General features: G+C 53.7%; 2 protein-coding genes across 22 annotated transcripts in view; both read right to left on the bottom strand.

The window, feature by feature from the left end:
* The window catches only part of MINK1 (misshapen like kinase 1), a 68,532-nt gene extending 64,996 nt beyond the window's left edge, over positions 1-3,536 (bottom strand). For 14 of the 19 annotated variants that reach the window (XR_002517939.2, XM_021928591.2, XM_021928592.2 and 11 more), the window contains exon 1: positions 3,237-3,531. Coding sequence is in view for 17 of the 19 variants with exons in the window: in XM_021928591.2 (XP_021784283.1) it covers positions 3,237-3,293 (57 nt within the window). In the remaining 2 variants the exon portion in view is untranslated. Of the gene's footprint in view, positions 1-3,236 lie in introns of all 19 variants that reach the window. The other 5 variants (XM_009189429.3, XM_003912151.3, XM_003912153.3 and 2 more) reach the window with 1 other exon arrangement.
* Positions 3,537-11,325: 7,789 nt separating this feature from the next.
* Positions 11,326-26,942, bottom strand: PLD2 (phospholipase D2). Of its 3 annotated transcripts, XM_009189411.4 has the most exons (26): positions 26,829-26,919; positions 26,568-26,701; positions 26,167-26,276; positions 25,935-26,065; positions 25,632-25,774; positions 24,844-24,949; positions 24,691-24,756; positions 24,501-24,559; positions 24,269-24,361; positions 24,023-24,175; positions 23,093-23,242; positions 19,831-19,914; positions 19,610-19,688; positions 18,734-18,844; positions 18,387-18,557; positions 17,584-17,710; positions 17,275-17,393; positions 17,070-17,183; positions 16,506-16,610; positions 16,215-16,303; positions 15,993-16,106; positions 15,786-15,835; positions 15,375-15,509; positions 15,010-15,163; positions 12,977-13,091; positions 11,326-12,121 (listed from the first exon to the last, which is right to left on the bottom strand). In XM_009189411.4, exons 3-26 carry the CDS (start codon positions 26,273-26,275, stop codon positions 11,897-11,899), a joined length of 2,802 nt encoding a protein of 933 aa, XP_009187675.2. In that variant the 5' UTR covers position 26,276; positions 26,568-26,701; positions 26,829-26,919; the 3' UTR covers positions 11,326-11,896. The 3 variants fall into 3 exon arrangements, with proteins under 3 accessions (XP_009187675.2, XP_003912190.2, XP_017805774.2); XM_003912141.3 differs by lacking the exon at positions 26,568-26,701 and having other exon boundaries at positions 26,829-26,942; XM_017950285.3 differs by lacking the exons at positions 26,568-26,701; positions 26,829-26,919 and having other exon boundaries at positions 26,167-26,435.
* Positions 26,943-27,462: the final 520 nt, after the last annotated feature.

The following is a 27,462-nucleotide window of genomic DNA, read 5'->3' as shown; positions in this document are numbered from 1 at the left end:
GAGCTGACAGAAATACATACGTCAGCTGGTGATAAATACTATGAGGAAGGATAAAGCAGACTAAGGGAATGCTATATAAAATTTTATACAAAAATAAAGCAGAGGAGGGAGTGCTATTTTAGATAAAGTTGTCCTGGAAGGCTTCTCTGATTGCCATTTGATAAAAATAACTACAAAAAGGGCTATCACGTATGATCACTATGTGCTGAGAACTGTACTGAGTACTTCATGTGCATTTAATCCTCAGCAACTCTGCATTCAGTACTATCACCATGTCCACGATACAGGACTGAATAGAGCTTACAGAGGGTAAGGCTCTTGGCAGAATCTGCAGTAAGGGGAGCAGGGCCAGGGTTACATATAGGCGAGGAAGCTAGGACTTGAACTCAGGACTGCAACTCCAAACTCCACGCTTTTCCTCACCACACAATGCAGCCAGGCGGGTGGAGAAAAGGAGCCTCAAAGAGGTCAAGTGTGGCTGTGGCTACAAAGTAGCAGGTCCATCTGGCCTCCCCACACATGGCTAAGAGATTAACGCAATTCAATCTTCCCTAATATCAGGCGATTACTCTCATCACCAGCTGAAAACCAAGCCTTATCTTGAAACAAGAGGAGAAATACACCTTGGGCTCTTTAAAGCCAGCAAACAAATACTGAATATGCTCCTCTCCCATCCCTCTCCCCAGCCCCCAACACAAGATGGTGTAGTAAAGGGAGACACCATTTCTCACTGGAAAACAGACAGGAATAGCACAAGAGATGACCACGCTAGCTGCTTGACAGTGTCACAGCTCTCTGAGGTGGAGTCGGGGGGGGGGGGGGACAGGCACTGAGAAAAGGTCAGCAGGAAGGAGAAGGTAGGCCCTCACTAGTCCCATTCCAAAGGAGGTACAGCTCTTCCTCAAGCCCTCACATTTTGGGGTGGAAAGGAGGAAGCAGAATGCTTTCTTAAACAGCATAAGGCAGGCCAGACAGAAGCACTGGGAGCAGGTCACCAGCTCTCCTGAGGGGAGGGAGAAGAGAGTAAGGCTGGAGGCAACTGAGAAAGGCTAACATTGCTTCAAGCGGAGAAGTCCAGAAGGGAAATACCACATCTAAGGTCAGAGGGTATTTGTGGAATTGCTGGAAATCCCAGGTTGAGGGTCCAAGCCAAACTACCAGAAGAGGCTGCAAGAGAAACCCAAGCAGAGTCCCACAAGGTTCAAAGCAAAGGTTGTGGTTTGGATCCACCCTTTTTTTTTTTTTTTTTTTAAAGATAAGGTCTTGCTTTGTTGCCCAGGCTGGAGTGCAGTGGCGTGCAATCTTGGCTCACTGCAACCTCCACCTCCCCAGTTCAAGCGATTCTCCTGCCTCAGCCTCCTGAGTAGCTGGGATCACAGGAGTGTGCCACCACGCACGGCTAATTTTTGTATTTTTAGTAGAGACAGGGTTTCACAGTGTTGGCCAGACTGGTCTCGAACTCCTGACCTCAGGTGATGCCCCTGCCTCGGCCTCCCAAAGTGCTGGGATTACAGGCGTGAGCACCTCACCTGGCCTGACCCACCCATTTTTTATTGTATTTCAGTCACCCCAGCCACAGGCACCTGTGGCCAGTTAATCAATAACCAAGATAGGAAGGATAGGTGGAAGTTCATCCCAGAATGGAGCACATTAAGAGACTTTTACTCAGAATCGGGATTTCCACCTTATATCCCAACTGACTTGGGCACCCCAGTTTAAACCCTGGCTTACCTGACCTTAAGAATCTCCCTCCTAAAGCCTTCAGACCCTCTCCCCATCAACACACACACGTGCCTGCGCACACAGAGAAATTCAACGTTCAGTCCCTCTCCCCAGAGATTTATCACCTTATCTCCAGCAAGTCAGGTCTCATAGCCCAACATTGCACCAAACAAATTATGACCTGAAAATGGCAAGAAAAAAACTGTGTCACCTAGAGAAACCCAATTAACAACATGACTCTGCTCTCTTCAATTCCCCTCTCCCCTCCAGCCATATCCGGGGCACCTGCGTGGCTGACCGCCTTTTCCCACTACTGGCCATGTTCCCTGGCTGACTCAAAAGCCAGAAGACAGTCTGAGCGGGGGCCTCCAGAGAAGCGAACCTAGAGATGGGAAGTCCTGCTCTCCCCACACCTTGGCCTGGTGAGAGTGCTGGAAGGGCACAGGATCAAAACACCACCTGGCTGATAGTCTGGAGTGTTCACCTTGAAATCACTAAGTTGCCCCTTAAGCCAAAGCTCCCTGCTGAAGAAAAACATAAATGCTATAGAAAGCTCCTCTACCAGAGTGTGTAAGTGCCCCACAAGGGACAATGAACGGGTATTTCCAAGAAATTCCTGCAGCATTTGCTTCCTCTCAACCCCTTTCCTTATTAGCCCCTAGCTTGAGAGGTCTCCATTGCTTCCAGCCTTCAGCTAACACAAATACCCACTGCCTTCCAAACCTTCTGCCTGACCACATGTAGCATGTGTCGTGTGTGCGTGTGTGTGTGTGTAAACATCCTCTTCCCAGCCCGTGCTACAGTTTCCAAAGAGAAGAAATGCCTCCCCTCCTCCCCGAGGGCTCCCGGCCCCACGCTGCTGCAGAGTTGGTCATGTAATATTCAGGGACCCTGAGACCGGAAATGCCTGGTTCTGAACTGCTGCACTTGAAACGGGAGAGAAGGGATAGGGAAAACCGAACGTGGGATTGAGGGCGACGGTAGGAGGGGTGCGGTGGCTGAAATTCTGACCAGGGAAAGCATGCAATTCAAGGGTGGGCAAGGCAGAGAAAGAGGGATGAGAGAGAGGCTGTCGAGACAGTTGCAAAGTCAAAATTCGAGGAGCCAAGGAAGAGCAGGGGAAGAAGATAGAAGTAAGGGCAAAGGCGGAAAGAGGGCCGAAAGGAGGTGAGGAGCCACAATAAAGATTCTCCAGGTGATGGGGGAGGCCAAGTTTAGGGGAACCAGTGGGTCCCGAACCCCAGAGTAAAGGTAGGGTGGCAGGGAAGTGTGGGGGCGGGGCACCACAGGGTGGGGACCGAACTGGCTCCCAGCATCTGCAGCCAGTGGAGAGAGAAGGGAGCAGAGGGCGGGGGCCCAGCCGCGGCGGGAGCCCGGGGAAGGGGCACAGGTCGCCAAGGGGACCCAGGCTGGTGGAGGGGGCGCCCGGGAGCACGTGAGGCGTGCAGCTACCCCGCTCCCTCCCCTGCGGCGGGGACAGGAACCAGGGCGAGGCTGGGGGACGGCGCGCTCACCCGCAGGGCGGACAGGTCGATGTCGTCCAGGCTGCGGGCGGGGGCTGGGTCGCCCATGGCCTCCGCGGGGAACGGGGCACCGGGGCCGCTCACGCTCCGGCTCGGTTACTCCACTGCCGCCGTCGCCGCTTCTCCCCCATCGGAGGACCCCGGGGGCGGACTCCACCGCGCCTCCCCCGGAGACCGGGGAGGGGGAGGGCCGGCGCGAGGACCGACCCACCGACTGACAGGCGCTATCTCCCCGGAGCCAGCCACCCAAGCCTCCCGCCTCTCCTGCGCAGGCGCGGAGCGGCCGCGCACGGGGAGGGTGGAAGCGGGAGCGTGACGCGAGCGCGCCGGGGCCCCCTCCCCCTAGGCGCCGACACCTGCGCGCAGGCGCAGGCGAGCAGGCGAAAGGCGCGCGCGAGGACTGAGCGACCGCGCGAGCCTGGCGTGAAAGAAGTGGGCGGCGGCCGAGGCGGCCGCGGAGCGCGCCCACCAGCTGGCGCGCGTGCGCACACGCGTTTCCTTTTCTTTCCCTATTTTTTTGCCCTTTCTCTCCCTTATTTCCTTCTCAGATCTCCTTTGACGCCTTTCCTTCCCTTTCCCTCCTTCTTTCGTGTGCCCAGCTGCCAATCAAGCCACCCACCTCTCCATTTGCGGGGGAAGGGGGCGGTACCCAACCCCCCTCTATTACTAGGGGGTTGTTATGGTAACTCCCCACGCGAGGGCTGGGTGGCCTCTAGATAGGACGGGCTGTCCACCCACCCAATTGCTATGGCAACAGTGGAGCCGCTGAGGGAGGGGCCACTCCGTGAGAACTTGGCTGGAGAAACCACGTGGGAGTTGGGGGGCAGAGGAGGGGCACCGGCTGCCTCAGGAATGCCCTTTCCACCCTCACCTAGCAGGTTGGGGAAGCATCGAGGAGCTCTGAGATCTCAGGATAAGGAATCCTACCGCAGACGTGTATCTCTGCACCTCTTTTAACAAAGTGTTCTGCACAAAGGAACTGTTTCGACAATTATTCATTGATCACTGGAGTCGCGCGTGGAGGAAGGGGTGGCGAAGGGGAGGAGAGGGAATCTGCTTTCAATCCCTTCACATATTGCTTGGGTCACCTTAGATCTAGTCATGTTGGCACAGCGCCTACAGCCATTAGCCTCAGTGGAGGCTGGGTAATGCTATCTAAGAACCAAGAGTCATGTTCTACCACTGACATGCTGTGTGACCTTGAGCAAGTTGCTTTGCTTCTCTGAGGTTTTCTTTCACTGTGAAATTGAGGGGGGAGGCTGTATGATCCTCAGGAGCTCTTCTAGCACCAACACTGTTTCTGAAAGACTCCACCACCAGCCTTAATATAAATCATTTAAGAGAGTTTAAATTAGAAGTCCTTGGAAAATAGCTGAACACATTCCTTTCTGGACCCTTTTCCTTAGCATTTGGATGCATGGCCAATCGGCCCCCTTCCCTAACCCCTAGCCCATTCTCCTTACCACTGCCCTTATTCAAGCCACTATCCCCATTCATCTCCTATTTGGCCTTCCTGCCTGACACCTTCAAGTCAATTCTATTTTTTTTTTTTTAAAGACAAAGTCTTGCTCTGTCACCCAGGCTGGAGTACAATGGTGTGATCTCTGCTTACTGCAATCTCAAGCTCCTGGGTTCAAGCGATCCTCCAGCCTCAACCTCCCAAGTAGCCGGGACTACAGGCAGCACATGCCACTACGCCTGGCTAATTTTTGTATGTTTTGTAGAGATGGGGCTTTGCCATGTTGCCCAATCTGGTCTCAAACTCCTGGCCTCAAGTGATCTACCCACCTCGGCCTCCCAAACTGCTGAGATTATAGGATCCCTTGAGGCCAGGAGTTGGAGGCCAGCCTGGCCAACATGGTGGGTTTTTGTTTTTTGAGATGGTTTTTGTTTTGTTTTGTTTTTTGTTTTTTTGTGAATTTGTTTTTATTGGGGAACAGGACACAGGGTGGAAAATGTCACCTTGGTGGAGACAGAGTTTTGCTCTTGTTGCCCAGGCTGGAGTGCAGTGGCACGATCTTGGCTCACTGCAACCTCTGCCTCCCGGGTTCAAGCAATTCTCCTATCTCAGCTTCCTGAGTAGCTGGGATTACAGGTGCACGCCACCACGCCCAGCTAATTTTTTGTATTTTCAGTTGAGACGGGGTTTCGTCATGTTGGCCAGGTGGTCTCGAACTCCTGACCTCAGGTGATCCACCTGCCTGGGCCTCCCAAAGTGCAGGGATTACAGGCATGAACCACCACACCCGGCCAAGCCTGGCAAACATGGTGAAACTCCATCTCTATTAAAAATACAAAAAATTGGCCGGGCACGGTGGCTCACACCTGTAATCCCAGCACTTTTTGGGAGGCCGAGATGGGTGGATCACCTGAGGTCAGGAGTTTGAGACCAGCCCGGACAACATGGTGAAACCATGTCTCTACTAAAAATACAACAATTAGCCAGGTGTGGTGGCAGGCGCCTGTAATCCCAGCTACTTGGAATGCCGAAGCAGGAGAATCACTTGAACCCAGGAGGCAGAGGTTGCAGTGAGCCAAGAACATGCCACTGCACTCCAGCCTGGGTGACAGAGCAAGACTCTGTCTCAAAAAAAAAAAAAAATTGGCTGGGCATGGTGGCTCATGCCTGCAGTCCCAGCACTTGGGGAGGCCAAGGCGGGCGACTGCATTCCGGCCTGGGCAACATAACGAGATTCTGTCTCAAAAAAAAAAAAAAAAAAAAAGGCCAGACGCGGTGGCTCATGCCTGTAATGCCAGCACTTTGGGAGGCCAAGGTGGGTGGATCACAAGGTCAAGAGATCGAGACCATCCTGACAAACATGGAGAAACCCTGTCTCTACTAAAAATACAAAACTGGCCAGGTGTGGTGGCGCATGCCTGTAATCCTAGCTACTTGGGAGGCTGGGGCAGGAGAATCACTTGAACTTGGGAGGCAGAGGTTGTGGTGAGCCGAGATCATGCCATTGTACTCCAGCCTGGGCAACAAGAGTGAAACTCCATCTCAAAACAAAACAAAACAAAACAAAAACCAGATTGGCTGGGCGCGGTGGCTCACACCTGTAATCCCCGCACTTCGGGAGGCTGAAGCAGGTGGATTACCTGACGTCAGGATTTCGAGACCAGCCTGGCCAACATGGTGAAATGCCGTCTCTACTAAAAATACAAAAAATTAGCCGGGTGTGGTGGTATGTGCCTGTAATCCCAGCTACTTGGGAGGCTGAGGCAAAAGCATTGCTTGAACCCAGCAGGCAGAGGTTGCAGTGAGCTGAGATTGCACCACTGTACTCCAGCCTGGGCAACAGTGTGAGAATCTGTCTCAAAAAAAAAAAAAGTAGATAAAGTGTGGCATCAAAGATCCTTCAAGATTCTGCTGGCTTTTCTTGCCTTTTCTTTTTTAATGGTTTGTTTCTTTTTTTTTTTTTTGAGACGGAGTTTCACTGTGTCGCCCAGGCTGGAGTGCAGTGGCGCGATCTCGGCTCACTGCAAGCTCCGCCTCCTGGGTTCACGCCATTCTCCCGCCTCAGCCTCCGAGTAGCTGGGACTACAGGCGCCCGCCACCTCGCCCGGCTATTTTTTTGTATTTTTAGTAGAGACGGGGTTTCACCATGTTAGCCAGGATGGTCTCGATCTCCTGACCTCGTGATCCACCCGCCTCGGCCTCCCAAAGTGCTGGGATTACAGGCTTGAGCCACCGCGCCCGGCCGCAATGGTTTGTTTCTTTAGGAGTTGGGGTCCTGCTCTGTCACCCAGGCTAGAGTGCAGTGGCATGATCATGGCTTATGGCAGCCTCCAACTCCTGGGCTCAAGTGATAATCCTGCCTTAGGCTCCTGAGTTGCCGGGATTATAGGCATGAGCCACCCTGCTTGGTGCCTGCCTTATTTTTCAGTACTCAACTATTAGACCTCACATTTTCCAGCCATACTGAAATACTCTACTTACTTCCCAGAACTCAACATTCTCTCCCCCAACCTTTGCATGTACTCTTTTTTCTCCTTGGAATATTCCCTAGCCTCTTGACCATGCCCACTCTCACCGTGTTTTGCTTTGTCCTACATGTCTAAATCACCTCCTCCACGAAGCCTTCCTTGACTCACCAAGACTAAGTTTGGTTCTTCTGTTTCAGCTGCCTGGCTTTTTAGTCCATGGTAACATTTAATGATTTGAATTGTAAATGTCTTTTGAATCTCCTTAAAGGCAGGAATAATATTAGTCTTGTTCAGCACATGGCCTGGCATCCACTAGAAAATCAGTAACACTTAAAAAAAAAAAAAAAAAAAAAAAAGAAAGAAAATCACTAATACTTAAGCAATGAAAGTGGCCAGGCGCCGTGGCTCACACCTGTAATCCCAACACTTTGGGAGGCTGAGGCGGGCGGATCACCTGAGGTCAGGAGTTTGAGACCACCCTGACCAATATTGTGAAACCCCATCTCTACGAAAAATACAAAAATTAGCTGGGCGTGGTGGTGCGCACCTGTAATCCCAGCTACTTGGGAGGCTGAGGCAGGAGAATCGCTTGAACCTGGGAGGCGGAGCTTGCAGTGAGCTGAGATCCGGCCACTGCACTCCAGCCTGGGCGACAGAGCGAGACTCTGTCTCAAAAAAAAAAAAGGTAATGAAGGCATCTGTTGTCTGGGCGGGCACTGCAGCAGTTCAAGGTCAAGACCATGGGATAGTAGGAAAAAGCATAGAAAGTGGAGGTAGTGCTTTAGGCAAATCACTAACCTCTCTGAGGCTCAACTCTGTCATCTGTAAAATGGAGATGATAATAATAGGGAGGTTAGGATAAAATAATACATGTAAAGCACTTAGCATATACTAGGTCCTCTAAATTTACTAATGCCTCAGTCATAGAGGCTACTTTTTCCATTCTGGGCTTAGAGCCAACTCTTCTGATTCTAAGCCCTCTGCTTCCACCGCTCACCCCCCTCACTACGGTTGGTCTGCATTTAAAAAACTCCAGGACTAGGCCGGGCACAGTGTCTCATGCCTGCAATCCCAGCACTTTGGGAGGCCAAGGCGGGTGGATCACGAGGTCAGGAGTTCCAGACCAGCCTGGCCAACATGGTGAAATCCCGTGTCTACTAAAACTACAAAAATTAGCCAGGCACAGTGGGGGGCACCTGTAGTCCCAGCTACTCGGGAGGCTGAGGCAGGAGAATCGCTTGAACCAGGGAGGCGGAGGTTGCAGTGAGCCAAGATGGTGCCACTGCACTCCAGCCTGGGTGACAGAGCAAGACTCTATCTCAAAAAAAAACCCAAAACAAACACACAAAAGCCTCCAGGACTAAGGAGGGGAAGGCAGAGACTTTGAAGCAGAAGCCCTAGGCACCCCTGGCCCAGCCTGGGGCAACTGCTGCCTCTCACTCCACAGTGAATGAGGTAATCGTCCCCCTCGGGAAAGAGGCAGTTAGTGCTGACAATGAGGCTAATTAACAAGATGCCAATTAGTACCAGGAGACCGCTATATGTAGGAGGGGGGAATTCTGGCACAGAAGTAGCTTCTTGTGAGGACTGAGGGCTGAACTCAAAGGAGAGGATGAGGCAGAGCAACACCATCCCCTCTTCATGCCTCACCCACCCAGAAAATCTCTCGTCCAGGAAGGCTTCCTAATCCCACACTTCACTCCCCTCAGTTTCCTCCTGCATCTGTGGTCAGTTCTGAGACAGGAGCGTGAGGCTGTGGGAACAAAGGGCAAGAGCCAGGACTTGTGCTACACTTTTTTCTTTTCTTTTTTTTTTTTCGAGACGCAGTCTTGCTCTGTCACCCAGGCTGGAGTGCAGTGGTGCGATCTCAGCTCACTGCAACCTTCGCCTCCCGGGTTCAAGTGATTCTCCTGCCTCAGCCTCCAGAGTAGCTGGGACTACAGGTGCGTGCCACCACGCCCGGCTCTTTTTGTATTTTTAGTAGAGACAAAGTTTCACCGTGTAAGCCTGGATGGTCTCGATCTCCTGATCTTGTGATCCACCCACCTTGGCCTCCCAAAGTGCTGGGATTACAGGCATGAGCCACCGCGCCCAACCTACATTTTTGAATATTGAAAATATTTTGGACCAGGCATGGTGGCTTATGCCTCTAATCCTAGCACTTTGAGAGGCCGAGGTGGGTGGATCATGAAGTCAGGAGTTTGAGACCAGCTTGGCCAAGATGGTGAAACCCGTCTCTACAAAAAAATACAAAAATTAACCAGGCACGGTGGCACCTGCCTGTAATCCCAGCTACTCAGGAGGCTGAGGTGGAAGGATCAATTGAACCCAGGAGGTCCAGGCTGCGGTGAGCCATGATTACACCACTGCACTGCACTCCAGCCTCAGCAACAGAGTGAGAGCCTATCTCAAAAATGAAAAAATAAATAAGCTGGGCACCATAGCACGCACCTGTAGTCCCAGCTACTCTAGAGGCTGAGGTGGATTGCTTGAGCCCAGGAAGTTGAAGCTGCAGTGAGCTGTGATCATAACACTGCGCTCTAGCCTGGGCCACAAAGCAAGACCCTGTCTCTAAAGAATAAAAAGAAACAAAACTAAACATTTCAGACATACAAAAAGTTATGAATATATATGTGTGTTTGTATTTTTTTAATTAAGAAATTTTTAGAGATGGGGGTCTTGCTATGTTGCCCAGGCTGAGCTTGAACTCTTGGCCCTCCTGCCTCAGCCTCCTAAATAGCTGGGATTACAGGCTTTAGCCACCATGCCCAGCTTTTATATATACACAGTTTAAGAAATAAAATGGGCCAGGTGCTGTGGCTTGCGCCTGTAATCCCAGCACTTTGGGAGGCCGAGGCGGGTGGATTACCTGAGGTCAGGAGTTCGAGACCAGCCTGGCCAACATGGTGAAACTCCATTCTACTAAAAATACAAAAAAATTAGCCAGGTGTGGTGGTGGACGCCTGTAGTCCCAGCTATTCAGGAAGCTGAGACAGGAGAATTGCTTGAACCTGGGAGGCGGAGGTTGCAGTGAGCTGAGATTGTGCCTCTGCACTCCAGCCTGGGCAACAGAGCAAAAAAAAAAAAAAAAGAAAGAAAAGAAATAAAAGGGGCCAGGTACTATGGCTTATGCCTGTAATCTCAGCACTTTAGGAGGCTGAGGTGGGAAAATCACTTAAGCCAGGAGCTTAAGACCAACCTGGGCAAGATGGCAAGACCCCATCTCTACAATAAATAAAAACGTTAGCAGGTATGGTGGCACATGCTTGTAGCCCATCTATTCAGGAGGCTGAGGCAGGAGCATCTCTTGAGTTCAGGAGTTCAACATTGCAGTGAGCTATGATTGTGCCATTACACTTCAGCCTGAGGGACAGAACAAGACTCTGTCTGTCCCTCCCCCTCAAAAAAAAAGTTACCATTGTTACCAGTGACATTCTGTCTATATACCTCTCCTGGAAGGTAACCATTCCCAGTCTGGTATGTGCAATATGCTTCCATAGACCTTGCCATGTTTTCCGCCTCTTCCCTCTGGAGCAGGGCCATCCAGTAGAATCCTGTACAGTGATGGAAATGGTAATACTTGCACTGTCCAATATGTTAGTTACTAGCAGCAAATGGCTACTGAGCACTTGAAATGCAGTTAGTGTAAGGGACTAATTTTTTTTTTTTTTTTTTTTGAGATGGAGTCTCGCTATGTAGCCCAGGCTGGAATGCAGTGGCGTGATCTCAGCTCACTGCAACCTCCGCCTCCCAGGTTCCCGCCATTCTCCTGCCTCAGCCTCCCGTGTAGCCGGGACTACAGGCGCCCACCACCTCGCCAGGCTAATTTTGTTTCTGTATTTCTTGAACAAGAGGCAGCCTCTCCAGGTCCTTCTTGGAGCATCTCCCTCACCTGTGGTTGTGACAGCAGCTCCACAGTTCTCCAGGTGCCCTGGCTGGGCCTTGCCCATCCTTCTACCCAGGCAGCACCGTGTCAACACCTTCTCCTCTCAGGAGCCAGGTGACCGAACTCCCGAAGCCATGGATAGGTAGAGCAGAGGTAGACAGAGGAGAAAGAAGGAGGAGGGTGGAGATAAGATGAAGGGGACTGGTGCCCCGTGTGGGCAGGGACGGGAGGCTGGACCGAGCGCTTAGTTCCTCCAAGGAAGACGCATTAACCTTTTCGACACCTTTATTTATGAAATGCTTATTGAACAGATACAAAGTTAGTGTCAGCAGGCTGGAGGAGGGAGTTAATATGCACTCCTTCCTTCCCCTGGTGGGGGCTGAAGCCAGAAGTGGCTTTATCCTTCCCTCCACCTTGGCAGCAATGGGCTGGGAGAGGCCCTGGGACAGGGAGGGGGTTCAAGGGCAGGAGGAGGAAGGGAACAATGGGTAGTAGGGCCTGGGGCAGAGCCCCCCTCTCCTGGAATAAGAGGCTTGACCCTGCTCGCCCTGGCAGGAGCTGTGCTTCTCCTCTGCAGCATGGAGAAGTGGTTTGCACTGGGCAGCAGGGGGGGTGAGCTTCTCTGGGACTCTCTCCTGCCTCCCCAGCCCAAGGTTGCGAGTGTCCTCTTCGGCTATTTCTCATGTAAGGGTCCTCTGTGACACCTCTAATCCCGTTCAGGGATGCCTGCCTTCCCAGATCTCACAGGGCACTGCCCTCAGTCCCTGCGCTTAAGGGGCAGGGAGCCAGACCTGGTGGGGCACAGCAGCTGGTGACCTCTCCCCGACGGGGGCCTCAACTATGTCCACACTTCTAGGGGGATCATGCCCTCCTTGCTACCCAGCGGGGGCAACAAAGACTCATCCTCAAGGAACTTGAGGGGGAAGTGGACCAGGTGGCCCTGGACCTGGGTGAGCTCAGACCGAGCCAAGGGAGGACTGACGGTGGCCAAGGGCTCCACGGCCACATACTCCCGGAGTGTCCGCAGGGAACGCGTGGCATTGGTCGGTAGGCAGCGGAAGATCTGTGGGCGGGGGCATGGATGCCAGTAAGGCTTGGGGAGACTCTCCCAACAATCTAAGTCCGACTAGGCTCGACCCCTTCCCCCATGCCATCTCTCCATACCCCCACTGACCCTGGGCCTCTCTCTCTTTTTTTTTTTTGAGACGCAGTTTCACTCTTGTCGCCCAGGCTGGAATGCAATGGTGCGATCTCAGCTCACTACCATCTCCACCTCCTGGGTGCAAGTGATTCTCCTGCCTCAGCCTCTCGAATAGCTGGGATGACAGGCACCCACCATCATGCCCGGCTAACTTTTGTACTTTTTTTCTTTTCTCAGAGATTCGCTTTTATTGCCCAGGCTGGAGTGCAATGGCGTGATCTCGGCTTACTGCAACCTCCGCCTCCTGAGTTCAAGAGATTCTCCTGCCTCAGCCTCCCAGTCACGCCCAACTAATTTTTTTGTATTTTTAGTAGAGAAGGGGTTTCTCCATGTTGGTCAGGCCGATCTCGAACTCCTGACCTCAGGTGATCCGCCTGCCTTGGCCTCCCAAAGTGCTGGGATTACAGGCGTGAGCCACTGCGCCCGGCCAATTTTTGTACTTTTAGTAGAGATGGGGTTTCGCCATGTTGGTCAGGCTGATCTCAAACTCCTGACCTCAGGTGATCCGCCCGCCTCGACCTCCCAGAGGGCTGGGATTACAGGCATAAGCCACTGCACCCGGCCTGGGCCACTAAATCTCTTGATAGCAAACGCCCCCAGGCCCTCATCCCCCTTCCGAGAATGAGTGTGTGGTGGGGCTTCTCTCCATCCTACCCTGAGCAGGATGATGCACACATTTCCCCAGGCCACTCTCCCCCTCCCCTCCCAAGTTCCCACCTGCTCATAGATATTAGCGTTGCTCTCAGCTGTGTCTTGCCACAACTGGAAGAAGTCATCACAGACGGGGTCTCGGAGATCCAAGTCTGGCCGGGTATTTGCTCCAAGAATCACACTATGGGAGAAAGGGGTCCCAAGGGCCAGATTAAGATCCTTAGAGAACCTGAATGCCAGAAAAGTTACATTGTCCCTACTCAGGTAATTCAAAATTGGCTGGGCGCAGTGGCTCACGCCTGTAATCCCAGCACTTTGGGAGGACGAAGCCGATGGATTGCTTGAGCTCAGGAATTCAAGACCAGCCTGGGCAATATGGCAAAACCCCATCTCTACAAAAAAATACAAAAATTAGCCAGGCGTGGTGGCATGTGCCTGTAGTCCCAGCTACTTGGGAGGCTGAAGTGGGAGGATCACTTGAGCCAGAGAAGTCGAGGCTGCAGTGAGCTGTGGTCACGTCACCGAACTCCAGCTGGGTGACAGAGCAAGACCCTATCTCAAAACAAATAACAAACAAACAAAAACAAAACAAAACAAATGCAATATAAAATAGTAAAATAAGTATAAAAGAAGCCAACGGAGTTCTGATTTGTCTTGACTTTGATGACTACCTTGGTGTTTTAAAAAATTATTTTTATTTTAAATTTTCTTCTTTTTCTGTTCTTTCCCCAATCCTCATAACCTGTGAAAATAATTACTTTTTTTTTTTTGAGACAGAGTCTGGCTTTGTCGCTCAGGCTGGAGTGCAGTGGCGCCATCTCCGCTCATTGTAAACTCCGTCTCCCGGGTTCACACCATTCTCCTGCCTCAGTCTCCCGTGTAGCTGGGACTACAGGCGCCCACCACCACGCCCAGCTAATTTTTTGTATTTTTAGCAGAGACGGGGTTTCACTGTGTTAGCCAGGATGGTCTCGATCTCCTGACCTCGTGATCCGCCTGCCTCAGCCTCCCAAAGTGCTGGGATTACAGGCGTGAGCCACTGCGCCCGGCCAAAAATTACTTTTAAAAGATTTTTTTTTCTTTTGGCGGGACACGGTGGCTTACAGCTGTAATCCCAGTATTCGGGAGGCTGAGGCAGGAGAATCGCTTGAACCCAGGAGGCAGAGGTTGCGGTGAGCCAAGATCGAGCCATTGCACTTCAGCCTGGGCGACAAGAGTGAAACTACGTCTTAACAACAACAATAACAACAACAACAACAACAAAGATTTTTTTCATGGCCAGGTGCAGTGGCTCACACCTGTAATTCCAGCACTTTGGGAGGCTGAAGTGGGCAGATCACCTGAGGTCGGGGAGTTCAAGACCAGCCTGACCAACATGGCGAAACCCCGTCTCTACTAAAAATACACAATTAGCCGGGCGTGAAGGCACATGCCTGGAATCCCAGCTACTCAGGAGGCTGAGGCAGGAGAATCACTTGAACCCGGGAGGCAGAGGTTGTGGTGAGCTGAGATCTCGCCATTGCACTCCAGCCTAGGCAACAAGAGCAAAACTCCGTCTCAAAAAAAAAAAAAATTGTTTCTCATTTTTTTTTGGTGTTCCTGCTTCACTGATACTCTAAACTGATTAGTCTGCCTATTGATTTTTTTTTTTTTGTTTTTTTTGTTTTTTTCTGGAGGCAGAGTCTTGCTCTGTCGCCCAGGCTGGAGTGCAGTAGCGCGATCTCGGCTCACTGCAACCTCTGCCTCCTGGGTTCAAGCGATTCTCCTGTCTCAGCCTCCCGAGTAGCTGGGATCACAGGTGCCCGCCACCATGCCCAGCTGATTTTTTGTATTTTTAGTAGAGACAGGTTTCATTATGTTGGCCAGGCTGGTCTTGAACTCCTGACCTCAGGCAATCCACCCGCCTTGGCCTTGCCAAAGTGCTGGGAAGTGCTGGGATTAGAGGCGTGAGCTACCGCGCCCAGCCTTGCCTATTGAGAATCTAGCACTACCTCTACCTCTGGCTCTGGGAGTACCTATGTGGTGCTACCTCTTGTCCTGCTCAAAAGGCAGACGCCCCCATCTCCCTCCCACCCTGCGGCACCCCGCCCCAGCTCTACCTGAAGCAGTGCTTCCGCAGACTCAAGGCAAACCTGCCCGCCTGATACTCCACCCCATTCATGAGGGATGGTTCTGTCTCTGTGTCCTCGATCAGCACGGCCAGCTCACTGTCCCGCTTCCCCAGCAAGCTCCGGTCATTGATGTTTGCAGAACCTGGGGTGGATGTGGGGCACGCTGTCTGCTTGGGGCCAGGGCACTCCCCCCAGTACCCCATCCCCTCTACCAAAGCACTGGCCTGCAATACTCCTTCTTGGACCCTCCACCCCTACATGAGCCTGAGTTGCAGTCTCTGTCATCCCGGCCTCTCATCTCTTTGCCTGTCCCCGCACCCTCTCCCTGCCAGGGGCCCAGATCCGGCACTGACCAATGATGACTGTCCGGTCATCTGCGATGAGCATCTTGCTGTGGATGTAGATGAGCTCCGAGACGGGGTGCCCGCCCAGCTCTCCGTGTGTACGAAGCCCGCAGATGGAAATATAGTCCCGCCATGCTGTCCCCACTGCATACAAGAGATGGGGTGACAGGAGGGGAAGCGAGGGGAGAGGTGGCTCTGTGTGCAGACAGGGCCCTGCCCCATCTCCTCTCACTCCAGAAGCTCTTCCTACACAGAGTCTGGTCTCTCTACTTCGCCCTGCAGTGAAAGGCCAGCTATGGTCTGTGTAGCCTCAGAGGCTCACAGGAATGACAGCCTCCTTCCCCCACCCCCAGGCCTCCAGCGCCCCAATCTCCCTGTCCCAGGGGTCCAGGGCTTGAGCCCCCAGCCCCCAGCACTCACTGGCTGCTTTGAGGCGATGCAGGATTGAATACTCCCCACGACACAGGGTCCTGAGAGGAAAGACAGAGGGAGAGAAGTGGAGGCTGGCAGAGGGGAGGGGAGGTCGGGAGAGGTGGCCCTCCTTTAAGGCCCAGGAGGAAGGGATCAGGACAGAATCAAGAGGGGGACAAGGGTGGGATGGGGCCATTGAGAGCCCTGGGGGGTAACCTGTAAGTAAAATGCAGAATGGCCTGAATGGAGTTGCCACCACCTGTGGAGATATCACCCTCGAAGCCAGGGAGTAAGGGCAAAAGCACGTAGACTCGGAAACACTGCCCCTGTCTGGGGAGAGGGTGGAGTCAGAGGTGCGACCGGTCCCTCCAACCCCACCCCCTTCAACTGGGCTCAGACCACGCCCACAGTCCCCACCTTCCTGACAGTCCACCTTACTTGTGGGCCTTCAGGATTCTGTCCACAATCTCATCGCCCACCTTGTTCAGAACCGTCCGCCCATCTGAGCAGCTAATGAAGAACTGATTCTGGGGCAAGAACCAGAGACAGACATCAGCAGCCTGGCCGCTGGCGCTGTCCTCAGCCTCCAGCCCTGGTCCCAGGCTCCAGGCGTCTGCTTCTGCTCGGGGCCCAGCTCCACCAACCCTCGATGACTGACTCCACTCATTCCCCAGGTCTCTCTCCTGCGACATCCCTTCTATGCTCTCCCCCACCTCCTCCCAGTCAGACCTCAATGTAGAGGAAGTGCCGGCTCTCCTTGATGGTGTGGAGGTAGGCATTGAGGATGGAGTTCTCCAGAGTCCCTGCTGACCAGCGGTCCACTGACCGCAAGACCTAGGGAATGGTGAATGCGATGTGCTTCTTTTCATTTTCTTATTTTATGTTTTTTTTTAGACAGAGTCTCGCTCCCTTGCCCAGACTGGAGTGCAGTGGTGTGATCTCAGCTCACTACAACATCCGCCTCCTGGGTTCAAGCGATTCTCCTGCCTCAGCCTCTCTAGTAGCTGGGACTACAGGCACACATCACCACACCTGGCTAATTTTTTGTAATTTTAGTAAAGATGGGGTTTCACCATGTTAGCCAGGATGGTCTCGATCTCCTGACCTCATGATCCGCCTGCCTCGGCCTCCCAAAGTGCTGGGATTATAGGCGTGAGCCACTGCACCTGGCCGTGATGTGCTTCTTAACCCCAGGAGAGGACAGCGTAGGGGGCTCTCACACCAGGGAGAGTGGGTTGGGGTGTTGGGCTGAAGGAGACAAAGGTAGGGGCTGGCTGAAGTGGGGGGCCTCACCTGCACAGTGGTGCACTGCCCCCCTGGGAGCGTGAAGGGGAGCTGGTTGGCAGTGCTGGTAGACTTGGGAAGCAGGTAGGGGTACGTGGGAGTCTTGTACTTGGCCTTGGTGGTCTGAAGTGGAGGGATGGCAGAGTCAGCAGGAGGTGCTGAGCTGTCTCTGACTCCCTCCCTACCTCCAGCCCCCACCAGAAGGAATGAGCACCTTGGTGAAGTTCCAGCGCTGGATGAAGTGCCGGGCGAGGTCCCGGGCAGGTAGGCCGTGGACGACCACCCCAACGTCCCGCCATGGCATCCGAGGGGTCGTCTCCCTGTCAATGAAATCTGCGAGGTCCCGGGAGAGTCAGGGGAGACGTCAGGGCTGGACTCCTGGGGACACTTGGGGCAGGGAGGAGGAGCCTGCCAGAGGGAGGGCTGTACCACCCTTGACCCCTCTCATCCCATCCTCAGTACCAGTCCCAGCTTCTGACCCTGCTCTCAGCTCTCTGGGGTTTTGGCGGGTGGGAGGCTTCACCTTCGAAAGGCCGGTCGAGCTGCACCCAGTCCTTGGTGATAAGATTGCTGTAGTCCTTGCCCAGCCAGAAGAATTGGTTGTGAGAGAGGTCTGGGGTGGCCGGCGAGTCTGGGCACGGGGTGGGAGGCTGTAGGGGGAACACACCCAAGCCAGGGGCAAGGGGAGGTCATGGGGCTGTACAGAGCCAGGGCCAAAGAGAGGAGCACTGAAAGAGTGAGAGAGATGGAGAGGAAGAATGAAACAGAGGGTCTGATTCCCCAGCCCTCCCCTCCAGCCGCCTTTGACACTTTTAGAGGAATGGGGTGATGGTCAGTGAAATGGGGAAAGGACTGGGTTACAGCCCTTTCTTTTTTGACACGGAGTCTTGCTCTTGTCACCCAGGCTGGAGTGCAGTGGCACGATGTTGGCTCACTACAACCTCCGCCTCCTGGGTTCAAGCGATTCTCCTGCCTCAGCCTCCCGAGTAGCTCAGATGATAGGCACCCGCCACCATGCCCGGCTAATTTTTTTGTATTTTTAGTAGACACGGGGTTTCACCATGTTGGTCAGGCTGGTCTCAAACTTCAGACCTCAGGTGATCTGCCTGCCTCAGCCTCCCAAAGTGCTGGGATTACAGGCATGAGCCACGGCACCTGGCCGGTTACAGCACTTTCAAAGTGGGTTCTTGGGGTCCCAGAAAGTTTGAGGAACCCTGAGGTGGGCAGGGCCTGGAATGATTGAGGGGGTAAGGCTGGAGTCGGGAAAAGGTGTGGATTGAGCTTATCTGGGTTTGGGGGTGCTCAGGAAGGCCTCGGGGGGATTACCTGGGAGGCAGCTGATTCAGAGGAGTCTCCAAGGTCAGTCAGTCGGTAGTGCAGGTCATCCCAGCGGCCATAGGCAAGGTCCAGTCCCCCCAGGAATGCTACCACTTGGTCCACCACCAGGAGCTTCTCATGATGGGCCCACAGCGTCACTTGGTCTGGGTGACGCATCACCTGGAGCAGGCATGGAGGGTTCATGAGGTGGGTTTAGGTGAAGGAAAACAGGAGGTACTGGGAGGGAGAGAGGAAAGATGGAAAGATGAGACCGTCAGGAAGCAGGAGCACTAGGGGCAGGGACAGTGTGGGGAGGAGGGCTGTCATGGGGGAGGGTCTCTGAGGCCCAGAGTCACCTTTATGTTGGGGTGCAGCAGCATCAGTGCCCTCTTGCTATAGCCACTGTTGATGCCCAAGGCCAATTCCACTTCCTTAAACAGCAGAATGGACACGCGGACACCCTCCTCCTGGTGGTGAGTTGGGGAATCAGATCCCAGTGCCTCTCCCAGAGTTGCCCCTTTCCACACTCCCAAACCCTTTCTACGTGTGTCCCTCCAGCCTGTCTGGAGATCCTAGAGGCTCTGCCACATATGCCCTGCTTTGCTGCTTGCAGCAGACTTAGACTAAATGTCATCTGTGTGCTCACCCACTCACCCATCCACATATCTATCCACCTACCCTTCATCATCCATCCGTCCATCTTCCCAAGCATTTACTCATCCCTTTATCTACCGTCTATCATTCATCCATCTACCCGCCTACCCTCCTAGCCCTCCACCTTTCCAACTCATATCCTTCCATCCATCACCCTTTCTGTCCTCTATCCATCCACCTGCCCACCCACCCTGCAACATCCATGCATCCTTCTTCCAGTCCATCAACACCACACATGCCCCCTCCATGGCAGGTACTGTGCCTTGTAGTGGAACAATGATATTAACTAGTCCAGTGAAAGAGATAGACATGTACACCCCCAGATAACACAATAAAGTATCATGTTTACTGGGAGGGAAGTCTCTGCCAGGTGGAGGGAGCATGAAGAGGAAGGTGTCAGTTCTCCTTAGGGCAAAGGGAGAGGGCGGAGGTGATGTCTGACAGGCGCTGGGCCAGGATGGGCACATTTCCCTCCCCTGAAGCCTCAGACTCCCTACCTTCTCCCACGCTGCAGCCCTGCTAATCAACCTCCACCCACAGGCAACCCCCTCCCCCTGCAGCCTGACGGCTGTCCTCACCGCCTTCCTCTTGAGCATAATGTCCAGTCTCCAGTCATCTGAATGGGCCGGACGCTTCAGGTAAACCTCAGGACTCAACCTGGGATTCAGGGCAGTGGATTAGGGGCAAACAAAGTCCCAGACCACCAGCCGTACCCCGCTTCTCCCCCTTCCTCCGAGGAACACACTGACCTGCCCCAGGCTCTATCCTGCCCCGTCTTGTTGGGGCCTTTCCCACTCACCACCAGTCTGTGATGAAAATCTCCTCTTGAGCTTGAAGGATGGCATCTGCCACAGCAGCAAAGTAACCTGCCCCATTCACAAACCTGGGGGGAGGCCAAGCCAAGGAGGTCAGGGGAGTCAGAAGCCAGAAAGCTCTGGAGAGTGAAGACCGGAGGACAGTCATGGGTCAGAGGTGACAGCAAGGTCAAAGATCAGGAATGATCAGAGAGCACAAGCGGTATCAGACACATCAAAATAGTGTTTGCCCATATACGCTAAATACAAATAAAAATTACAAAAAGACACAATAACCTAATCAACTGAAGAATGGGAGGATTAATACATCATACATAAAGAACATCAATAAGTCGACAAGAAAAAGTCACATGAGCCAACGGAAAAATGAGCAAATCGTAAGAACTGACAGTTCACAGAGAAATTAAAATGGCCAGTTGTGGCAAATGATGTTCAGTTTCACTAGTAAACGAAGAAGTTAAAATGAAATTACATTGAAAAAATCCATTAGATGGGTAATAATTAAAATCATTAGTAACATTCAATATCAGCATATTAGCATATCAGAATGTTATTCAATATGCTGGGGAATATTCAGTATGCTGGGGAAGTGGGTATTCTCATAGACTATGGGAATATAACTTTTAGGAGACAATTTGGCAGTATCAAAAAAGAAAAAAAAAAAAATATATATATATATAGCTTTTTTGAGATGGTGTCCAGTTCTGTCACCTAGGCTGGAGTGCAATGGCACGATCTTGGCTCACTGCAACCTCCGCCTCTTGAGTTCAAGTAACTTTCCTGTCTCAGCCTCCCAAGTAACTGAAATTACAGGTACCCGCCACCATGCCTGGCTGATTTTTGTATTTTTAGTAGAGACGGTTTTTGCCATGTTGGCCAGGCTGGACTTGAACTCCTGACCCCAGTGATATACCCGCCTCGGCCTCCCAAAGTGCTGGGATTACAGGCATGAGCCACAGCGACTGGCCAGCAGTTATCAAAATATTAAATGCACATAGCCTTTAATATCATTAAATATGCACAGTAATTTTATGTCTAGGAATACAACCTACACAATGCTTAGGCAAAGATCATGTTCATCGCATTGTGTGTAAGAATGAAAAATGGGAAATAATCTAAGTATCTAATCTCTCACACATGTATTAAGTGAAAAAATAAGTCACAGAAGAGGGTGCATGATCTCATTTATGTTGAAACAAAAGTAACACATGCCTGCACATGTGAAAATATGTAGGAAGGCCAGGCGAGGTGGCTCATGCCTGTAATCCCAGCACTTTGGGAGGCCGAAGCGGGTGGATCACTTAAGGTCAGGAGTTCATGACCAGCCTGGCCAACATGGTGAAATCCCATCTGTACTAAAAATACGAAAATTAACTGAGCATGGTGGTGCATGCCCGTAATCCCAGCTATTCAGGAGGCTGGAGGCAGGAGAATCCCTTGAACCCGGGGGGGTGGAGACTGCAGTAAGCCGGTATCGTGCCACTGCACTCCAGCCTGGGCGACAGAGCCAGACTCCATCTCAAAATAAAAAGGCCGAGTATGATTGGCTCAAACCTGTAATCCCAGCACTTTGGGAGGCCAAGGCCAGGTAGGATCTTGAGGAGTCCAGGAGATCAGAGACCAGCATGGCTAACCAGTGAAACCCGTCTCTACTAAAAATACAAAAACTAGCCGGGCTGTGAAGGAGCACCGCCTGAATACAGACTCCGGAGGCTAGAGGCAGGAGAATGGTGTGAACCTGGGAGAAGTGAGGCTTGCAGTGAGCTGAGATCCGGCCACTGCACACTTAGCCTAGGCGACAAGCGAGACTCCATCTCAAAAAAAAAAAAAAGAAACCCAGCCAAACAAACAAAACAACCTCCGTCCACTGACTGCCCTGTGCTGCTGATATTGCTTTTTGGGGAGCCTGTGAGATCAGCTGCCACTGACTCCCAGCCTCTCCTCTGACTGCTCCTCCTCACTTAGTAACAACAATATGTCCTGGTGGTTCCCAAACGCCCTGAGCTATTTCTGTCTTCTCTGCCTGGACTGTTCTGCATTTTTCTTTATCGTATAGTTGCATGAGGATCAGCAAGTGTACGCTGTTCCCACATGCAATCCACCAGTCCTATCAAAATATAGGACATTTTTTCATCGTCCTGGAATGTTCCCTCGTGTGCCCCGTTTGATTGCCCAGACAATCTTTTCCCCATTACCCTGCCACAGGCAACTGCTGATCTGATTTCCATCGCTGTGGATCGGTTTTGGCTGTTTTAGAAGTTTATAGCCAGGCGGCGGCAGCTCCGCGCCCTGTAATCCCAGCGCTTTAGGAGGCCAAGGCAGAGTGGATCCGCAAGGTCAGGAGCTCAGAGACCAGCCTGGCTAACACGGTGAAACCCGTCTCTACTAAAAAATGCAAAAACAGCGGGAGCCCGGAAGTGATGAAAGCTCCACACCTGTAATCCAGCTGGGAGCCAGGCCAGGCTGGGATCACAAAGGTCAGGAGAATCCGAGACCATCCTGGCTAACCAGTGAAACCCCGTCTCTACTAAAAAATACAAAAACCTTGAGGCCGAGGTAGAGCCTGCTCAGTCAGCTACTCGGGAGGCTGAGCAGAGAATGGAGTGTAAGCCAGGGAGGCTTACAGTGAGCTGAGGTCCGGCCCACTGCACTCAGCCTGGGTGACAGGCGAGACTCCGTCTCAAAAAATAAAACTAGCGGGCAGTTGGTGTTAGAGCCTGTAGTCCCGGCTACTCGGAGGCTGAGCAGGAGAATAGAAACGTGAACCGGGAGAAGCCCGGAGCTTGCAGTGAGCTGAGATCCCTGGCCACTGCACTCCAGCCAGGCGACAGAGGGAACTCGTCTCAAAAAGAGAAGTTATAGCGGTATGATGAGCTGAGGATCAATAGAACAAAACTCTCAAAAAAAAAAAAAAAAAAGAGGAAAGGCTGTTAAAATGAAGGACTAAATCAGATTTAGGAAAGATCATAGAAGAGAACAGAGGAATTAAGTGGTAGAGGGTTTAAAAAAGTTATAGGGAGGTTACAGGCGTCCAAAGATTGAAAGAGAGATGACCAAGTCTGAGGGTCAGAAAGGTCAGAGCGAAATCAGAGATCAATGTAGTTAAAGATATCAAAGGTCAAGAAGATTAAGGAAGTCACAGGGTGGATCGCTGAGGTCAGAAGGGTTCAGAGGAGATAAAAGAGAGGGTGAAGGACTCAGAGACAGGGGGTCAAGAAGGCCACAGAAGGGATGTCAGTGTCTCACCACCGGGCCAAGGTCCCAGGCCGGGGTGGGGCGTAGCTGTCATGCTGGTGCAGCTGTAGGAAGTCTCTGCCTGGGCCCCGCGCCAGCTCAGTGATCTCTTGGGCCCACCACCGTGCCTGCCGGTAGCTGCTGCACTTGAGAATCAAGGACCTGGATGGGAACGATGAGATGGACCATAAATCCTTGCCCTCCATACATATGATCTTGCCCAGAGACCTCCCCTTTCTTTCTCACTTCCTCCCTTGGTCCCTAATCACAACTCCACAGAGACAGGGCATGTATGTATCTGCCTTATTTGTTTATTTATTTTTGAGACAGAGTTTAGCTCTTGTCCCCCAGGTTGGAATGCAGTGGTGCGATCTCTGCTTACTGCAACCTCTGCACCCTGGCTTCAAGCGATTCTCCTGCCTCAGGCTCCCAAATAGCTGGGATTACAGGTCAGCACCACCACGCCTGGCTAATTTTTGCATTTTTAGTAGAGACAGGGTTTTACCATGTTGGTCAGGCTGGTCTCGAACTCCTGACCTCAGGTGATCCGCCCGCTTCGGCCTCCCGAAGTGCTGGGATTACAGGCATGAGAAACCATGCCTGGCCGTATCCACCTTACTCACAGTTGGAGCCTAGTATTGTATCAGCAACCAGTACTGTACCAGGCACTCAGGTTTGTTGAATGAACAAATGAACAAATGGAATTTCCTTTATGTCAGCAGTTCCTTTCTTGGGCTTCTACTAATCCCCTTTCTCTGGGCCCAGTCTCTAAAAGCAGTCCCAAGCATCTGGCTAGACCAGTTCCCTGGTTCAAAACTATGTCCGGATCCAGGGAGGTGGAACAGCCTTCCTCTCTACTGTGGTCTCTCTTACTCAACTCCCAGCAGGGCTGTAGGCTGGCTCACCATTCAGCCGGTGTCTCTCACCCCAGGGAGGCCTCACCTGTGGGAGGTGTCGATCCGCACGCCGTACCGTGCCTCCGTGCTCCTTTTCCCCACCTGCACCTCAAAGCCAGGGTCAAAGAGCTGAACAAATGAGATGGCACCCGTCTCGAGGCACATGTATAGCAGGAAGGAGTCCTTCACCACCAGCCACCTAGAGCAGAAGGGCTCCCTGTGTTCCTCTCTGCCCTCGAAATTTTATTCCTCACCCCCACCCACTGCCCAGCTGCTCGGCCATAGCTCTTACCTCTTGGACCAGCGATAACACACTTGGTCTCGGCCACAGCAGGTGAGGCCAGGAACGCGGTGGCCACCTGAGCGCTTCCGGATCGTCCCCTCCCTGTGGGGCAATCAGGAAGAGAGGCTGGATGAGGACTCCAGACCCCCAGCCCACCCTGCACTGCTTGCCCCATTCTCAGGCAGGGAGAAATTAAGAGGGATGTCTACAGATGCCTGGGTGAAGGGGGCCAGACACTCACAGCCCTTTGCAGCCCAGGTCTGGGATAAAGGACAGCTGACTGACTTCCAGGAATTCTGTCTGCAGAGGAAAACAAAAGGCCAGAGGAGACACCTGGCTTTCAGCTCCTCAGACCCTGGGGCCCCTGGCTCTCCTCCCCCTGAGGGTCTGATGATCCTGCTCCACATCTAAAATCAGCTCCTGGACCTTACCAAGGCATGGTAGTTGCGATAGAAAGACATGGTCAAGAGGCGGTTGAGGTAATTCTCCAGGTATTTCTAAAGTGGAGATGAGAGAGAGACAGATGGGACCACAGCCATTTGCATATCCAATGCCTTCCCAGAGGACCTGGCATCTGGTCCCACCTGTTTGCTGGCTGCATGTCTGGTGGAGCCCTCAGGACCTGCCCGGGGTAGAGAGGGCATCTCTCGGTTGGCTGCATCTTGGGCTGGAGAATAGGCAATGGCAAAACTGTGGAAAGGATGGATGAGGTTCAGGTAAGAGCTGGGAGGCTGGGCGCTCTGGTTCCTGAAAACACTGGAGATGGGGCTTGGAGGAAAAGAGGAGGCCTGGAGGGGGCCAGGCGTGGTGGCTCATGCCTGGAATCCCGGCACTTGGGGAGGCTGCAGCAGGTGGATCACTTGAGCTCAGGAATTTAAGACCAGCCTGGGCAACACAACAGCACCCCATCTCTACAAAATATACAAAAATTAGTTGGGTGTGGTGGCTGTGGTCCCAGCTACTCGGGAGGCTGAGGTAGGAGGGTTGCTTGAGCCCAGGAGGTTGACGTGAGCCAAGATCGTACCAGTGCACTCTAGCCTGGGTGACAGAGGGAGACCTTGTCCAAAACAAAAACAAAAACCAAGCAAAAGTCCTAGAGTCTGGCAAAAGGAAGGCCCCCTACCCTGGGAATGGAGACTAGGAAAGGGTGAGGCTGCCAAGAGCATTTTGGGCATCCCGCCCAGCTGAGATGCTGGCACAGAACCATGGACAGGGAAAGCTGAGCAGGGAAAGTTTCCTGGTAACTGGGGTCAGGGGAGGGGCCCAGTGGCCAGAGTTGCAGGGAGGAAAGATTGTGGCCTGGGGGTGAGACAGGCAGAAAGGAAGGTGGGGGGCACCTGCCCTCTACAGGACTCAGTCTGATCCCCCTCACCGAGCCAGAGGGAGCAGGCTCATCAAGACTTTGTGTCTCAGGAGGTCCCGATGCAGCTCCTGAAAATGACGGAACTTCTTCTTGGTTGTCCAGGTAAAGTCGCCGTGAGTCAAGCGGACAGAATACAGAGTGCAGGTTCCTACCTAGGGGTGTGAGGAACTGAATGGATGACCCCTGTGTTGAGTCCCCGCCTCCCCACTCTGGCCAGCTCTCCCTTTCCCTCTTCCCTGGGGCCAGCCCAGCCACCTTGGATCCATGCCGGGCTGCCCTCCCTTTCCCCCTCCCTGGGGCCAGTCTGGCCACCTTGGATCCGCTGGTGTATCTTTCGGTGCCCACCACCTGGGCTGTGACAGGGACCCCAGGTGCGAACACCAAGGGGTGCACTTTCAGAGGCTGAAGCTCATAGATGGCCAGAAACGGGTGCATCCGGTCGGCTGGGAGGAAAGAAAGTCGAGGAGTGTAGACCCCCACAGGCCCCAGCCCCCTGGCTCCCCACGCCTCTCCTCCCTGAGGGCCATCCATATTCCCTGTGTACCTGGGTCCTCTCCCTCCCTCAGAGTGTCCACCTCATCGGACTCCATCTGGAGCTGGCTGGAGTCCAGTTCGTCCCCAGTGGGGAAGAGGCTCTCAGGGGTCGCCATCATCCTAGGAATATAGGGAATCCTCAGGGAGGCGAGTTGCCCTGCAGCACCCGCCCCCCATCCTAACTCCCGCAGGTCCTCCATCTCTTCCAGGTCCTCCTCTTCCCCCACAGACTCCTGACCGCCCGCTGATGACGACCGACCAGTTTGCAACGCCCCACCGACCCCTTCGAGCCCCCATCCGCTACCTTAGTCCTTCATCCACAATCCCAGTCCCAGTCCCGCTCCCCGACCCCCGCCCCGTCCCGTAACCAGAGACCCGGGGAACACCCAGCCAGGCCCGAAAGGCTCCGACCTGGGGCGGCACAGCAGCTGCGCGGGGAAGCGGCCCCGGGTGGTCGGGAGAGCGCGGGGCTACGGGGCTTACGCCAGGCCAGGCGGGCCGGGAGCAGGGGTCCAGGCAGGAATGAGGAAGTTACGCGATCCCCGCTGGGGGGAGAAACCCCGAAATCTGAGCATGCGACTGAGTCTGGAGGCTCCGCAGCCCGAGCCCTTTCCGTCTCCGCCCGATTCCCGGGACCGGGGACCCCCGCGCGCCCCTTCCCGGCCGCCTCACCCTGGCAGACGGAGCCAGCGCCCGCGCGGGTTCCCGAGCCAAGCGAGCAGAGCGGAGCCGGAGCCGCAGCCGGAGCCCACGCCCCAGCAGGCCGGGGCGGGGCTGGGGCTCAGGGCCTGCCCTCGGGGGCGGGACGGCCCCCGGCCTCACCTCCGCGGGATTCTCGTCTGTCCTGTCCCGCCCCCGCCGCCCTCGGCCCGCCCCGCCGCCCAGCCGCCCCGCCGCCCCGCGCACCACCGGGAGCCCGGGGGCTGCCCTGTGCCCTGCAGGGCCGCGGGGCCGCGCAGCTCTCTCGGTGAGACCGGCAAGTGCTGCAAAGCGTCGGGGCGTCCCGCGCCGTCGGTCCCAGCGTGCCCGCCCGCCGCCCGCCGGGGCACCCCGCGCTGCGTGCATCCTTCCGCTCGGCTCCCGCCCCGGGCCCCTCCAGCCGCGGGCGCTGCCTCGGCCCCCGGGGACACGCGCCTCCGCTGCGGGAGCTGCCGGTGGGTGCCCCGCTCCCAGACCCGCTGCGAGCCACGTTCGACCTAGCCCAGATAGCGTTTGTACCTGGAAGGAATGAGGGCGTAAAAGGCCCGAGGGGTGGTGGCTACAAACCCATTAGTGTAAGAAAGCGGGCATTCTTTCATTCATTCAC

This window comes from Papio anubis, chromosome 17 (assembly GCF_008728515.1).
Source record: "Papio anubis isolate 15944 chromosome 17, Panubis1.0, whole genome shotgun sequence".
NCBI lineage: Eukaryota > Metazoa > Chordata > Mammalia > Primates > Cercopithecidae > Papio > Papio anubis.
Note: the sequence above shows the minus strand (reverse complement) of the source record. Positions and strands in the feature narration are given on the sequence as shown.

Bases quoted from the DNA above. Each gene is read 5' to 3' on its own strand.
- PLD2 (XM_017950285.3), bottom strand. From the start codon at position 26,356: ATGGAGGACCTGCGGGAGTTAGGATGGGGGGCGGGTGCTGCAGGGCAA. The intron at 24,560-24,690 runs GTAAGGTCCAGG...TTTCCTCTGCAG, and splicing joins ATCGCAACTACCATGCCTTG to ACAGAATTCCTGGAAGTCAG. The intron at 16,304-16,505 runs GTCTGACTGGGA...TTCTTGCCCCAG, and splicing joins GGCACTTCCTCTACATTGAG to AATCAGTTCTTCATTAGCTG.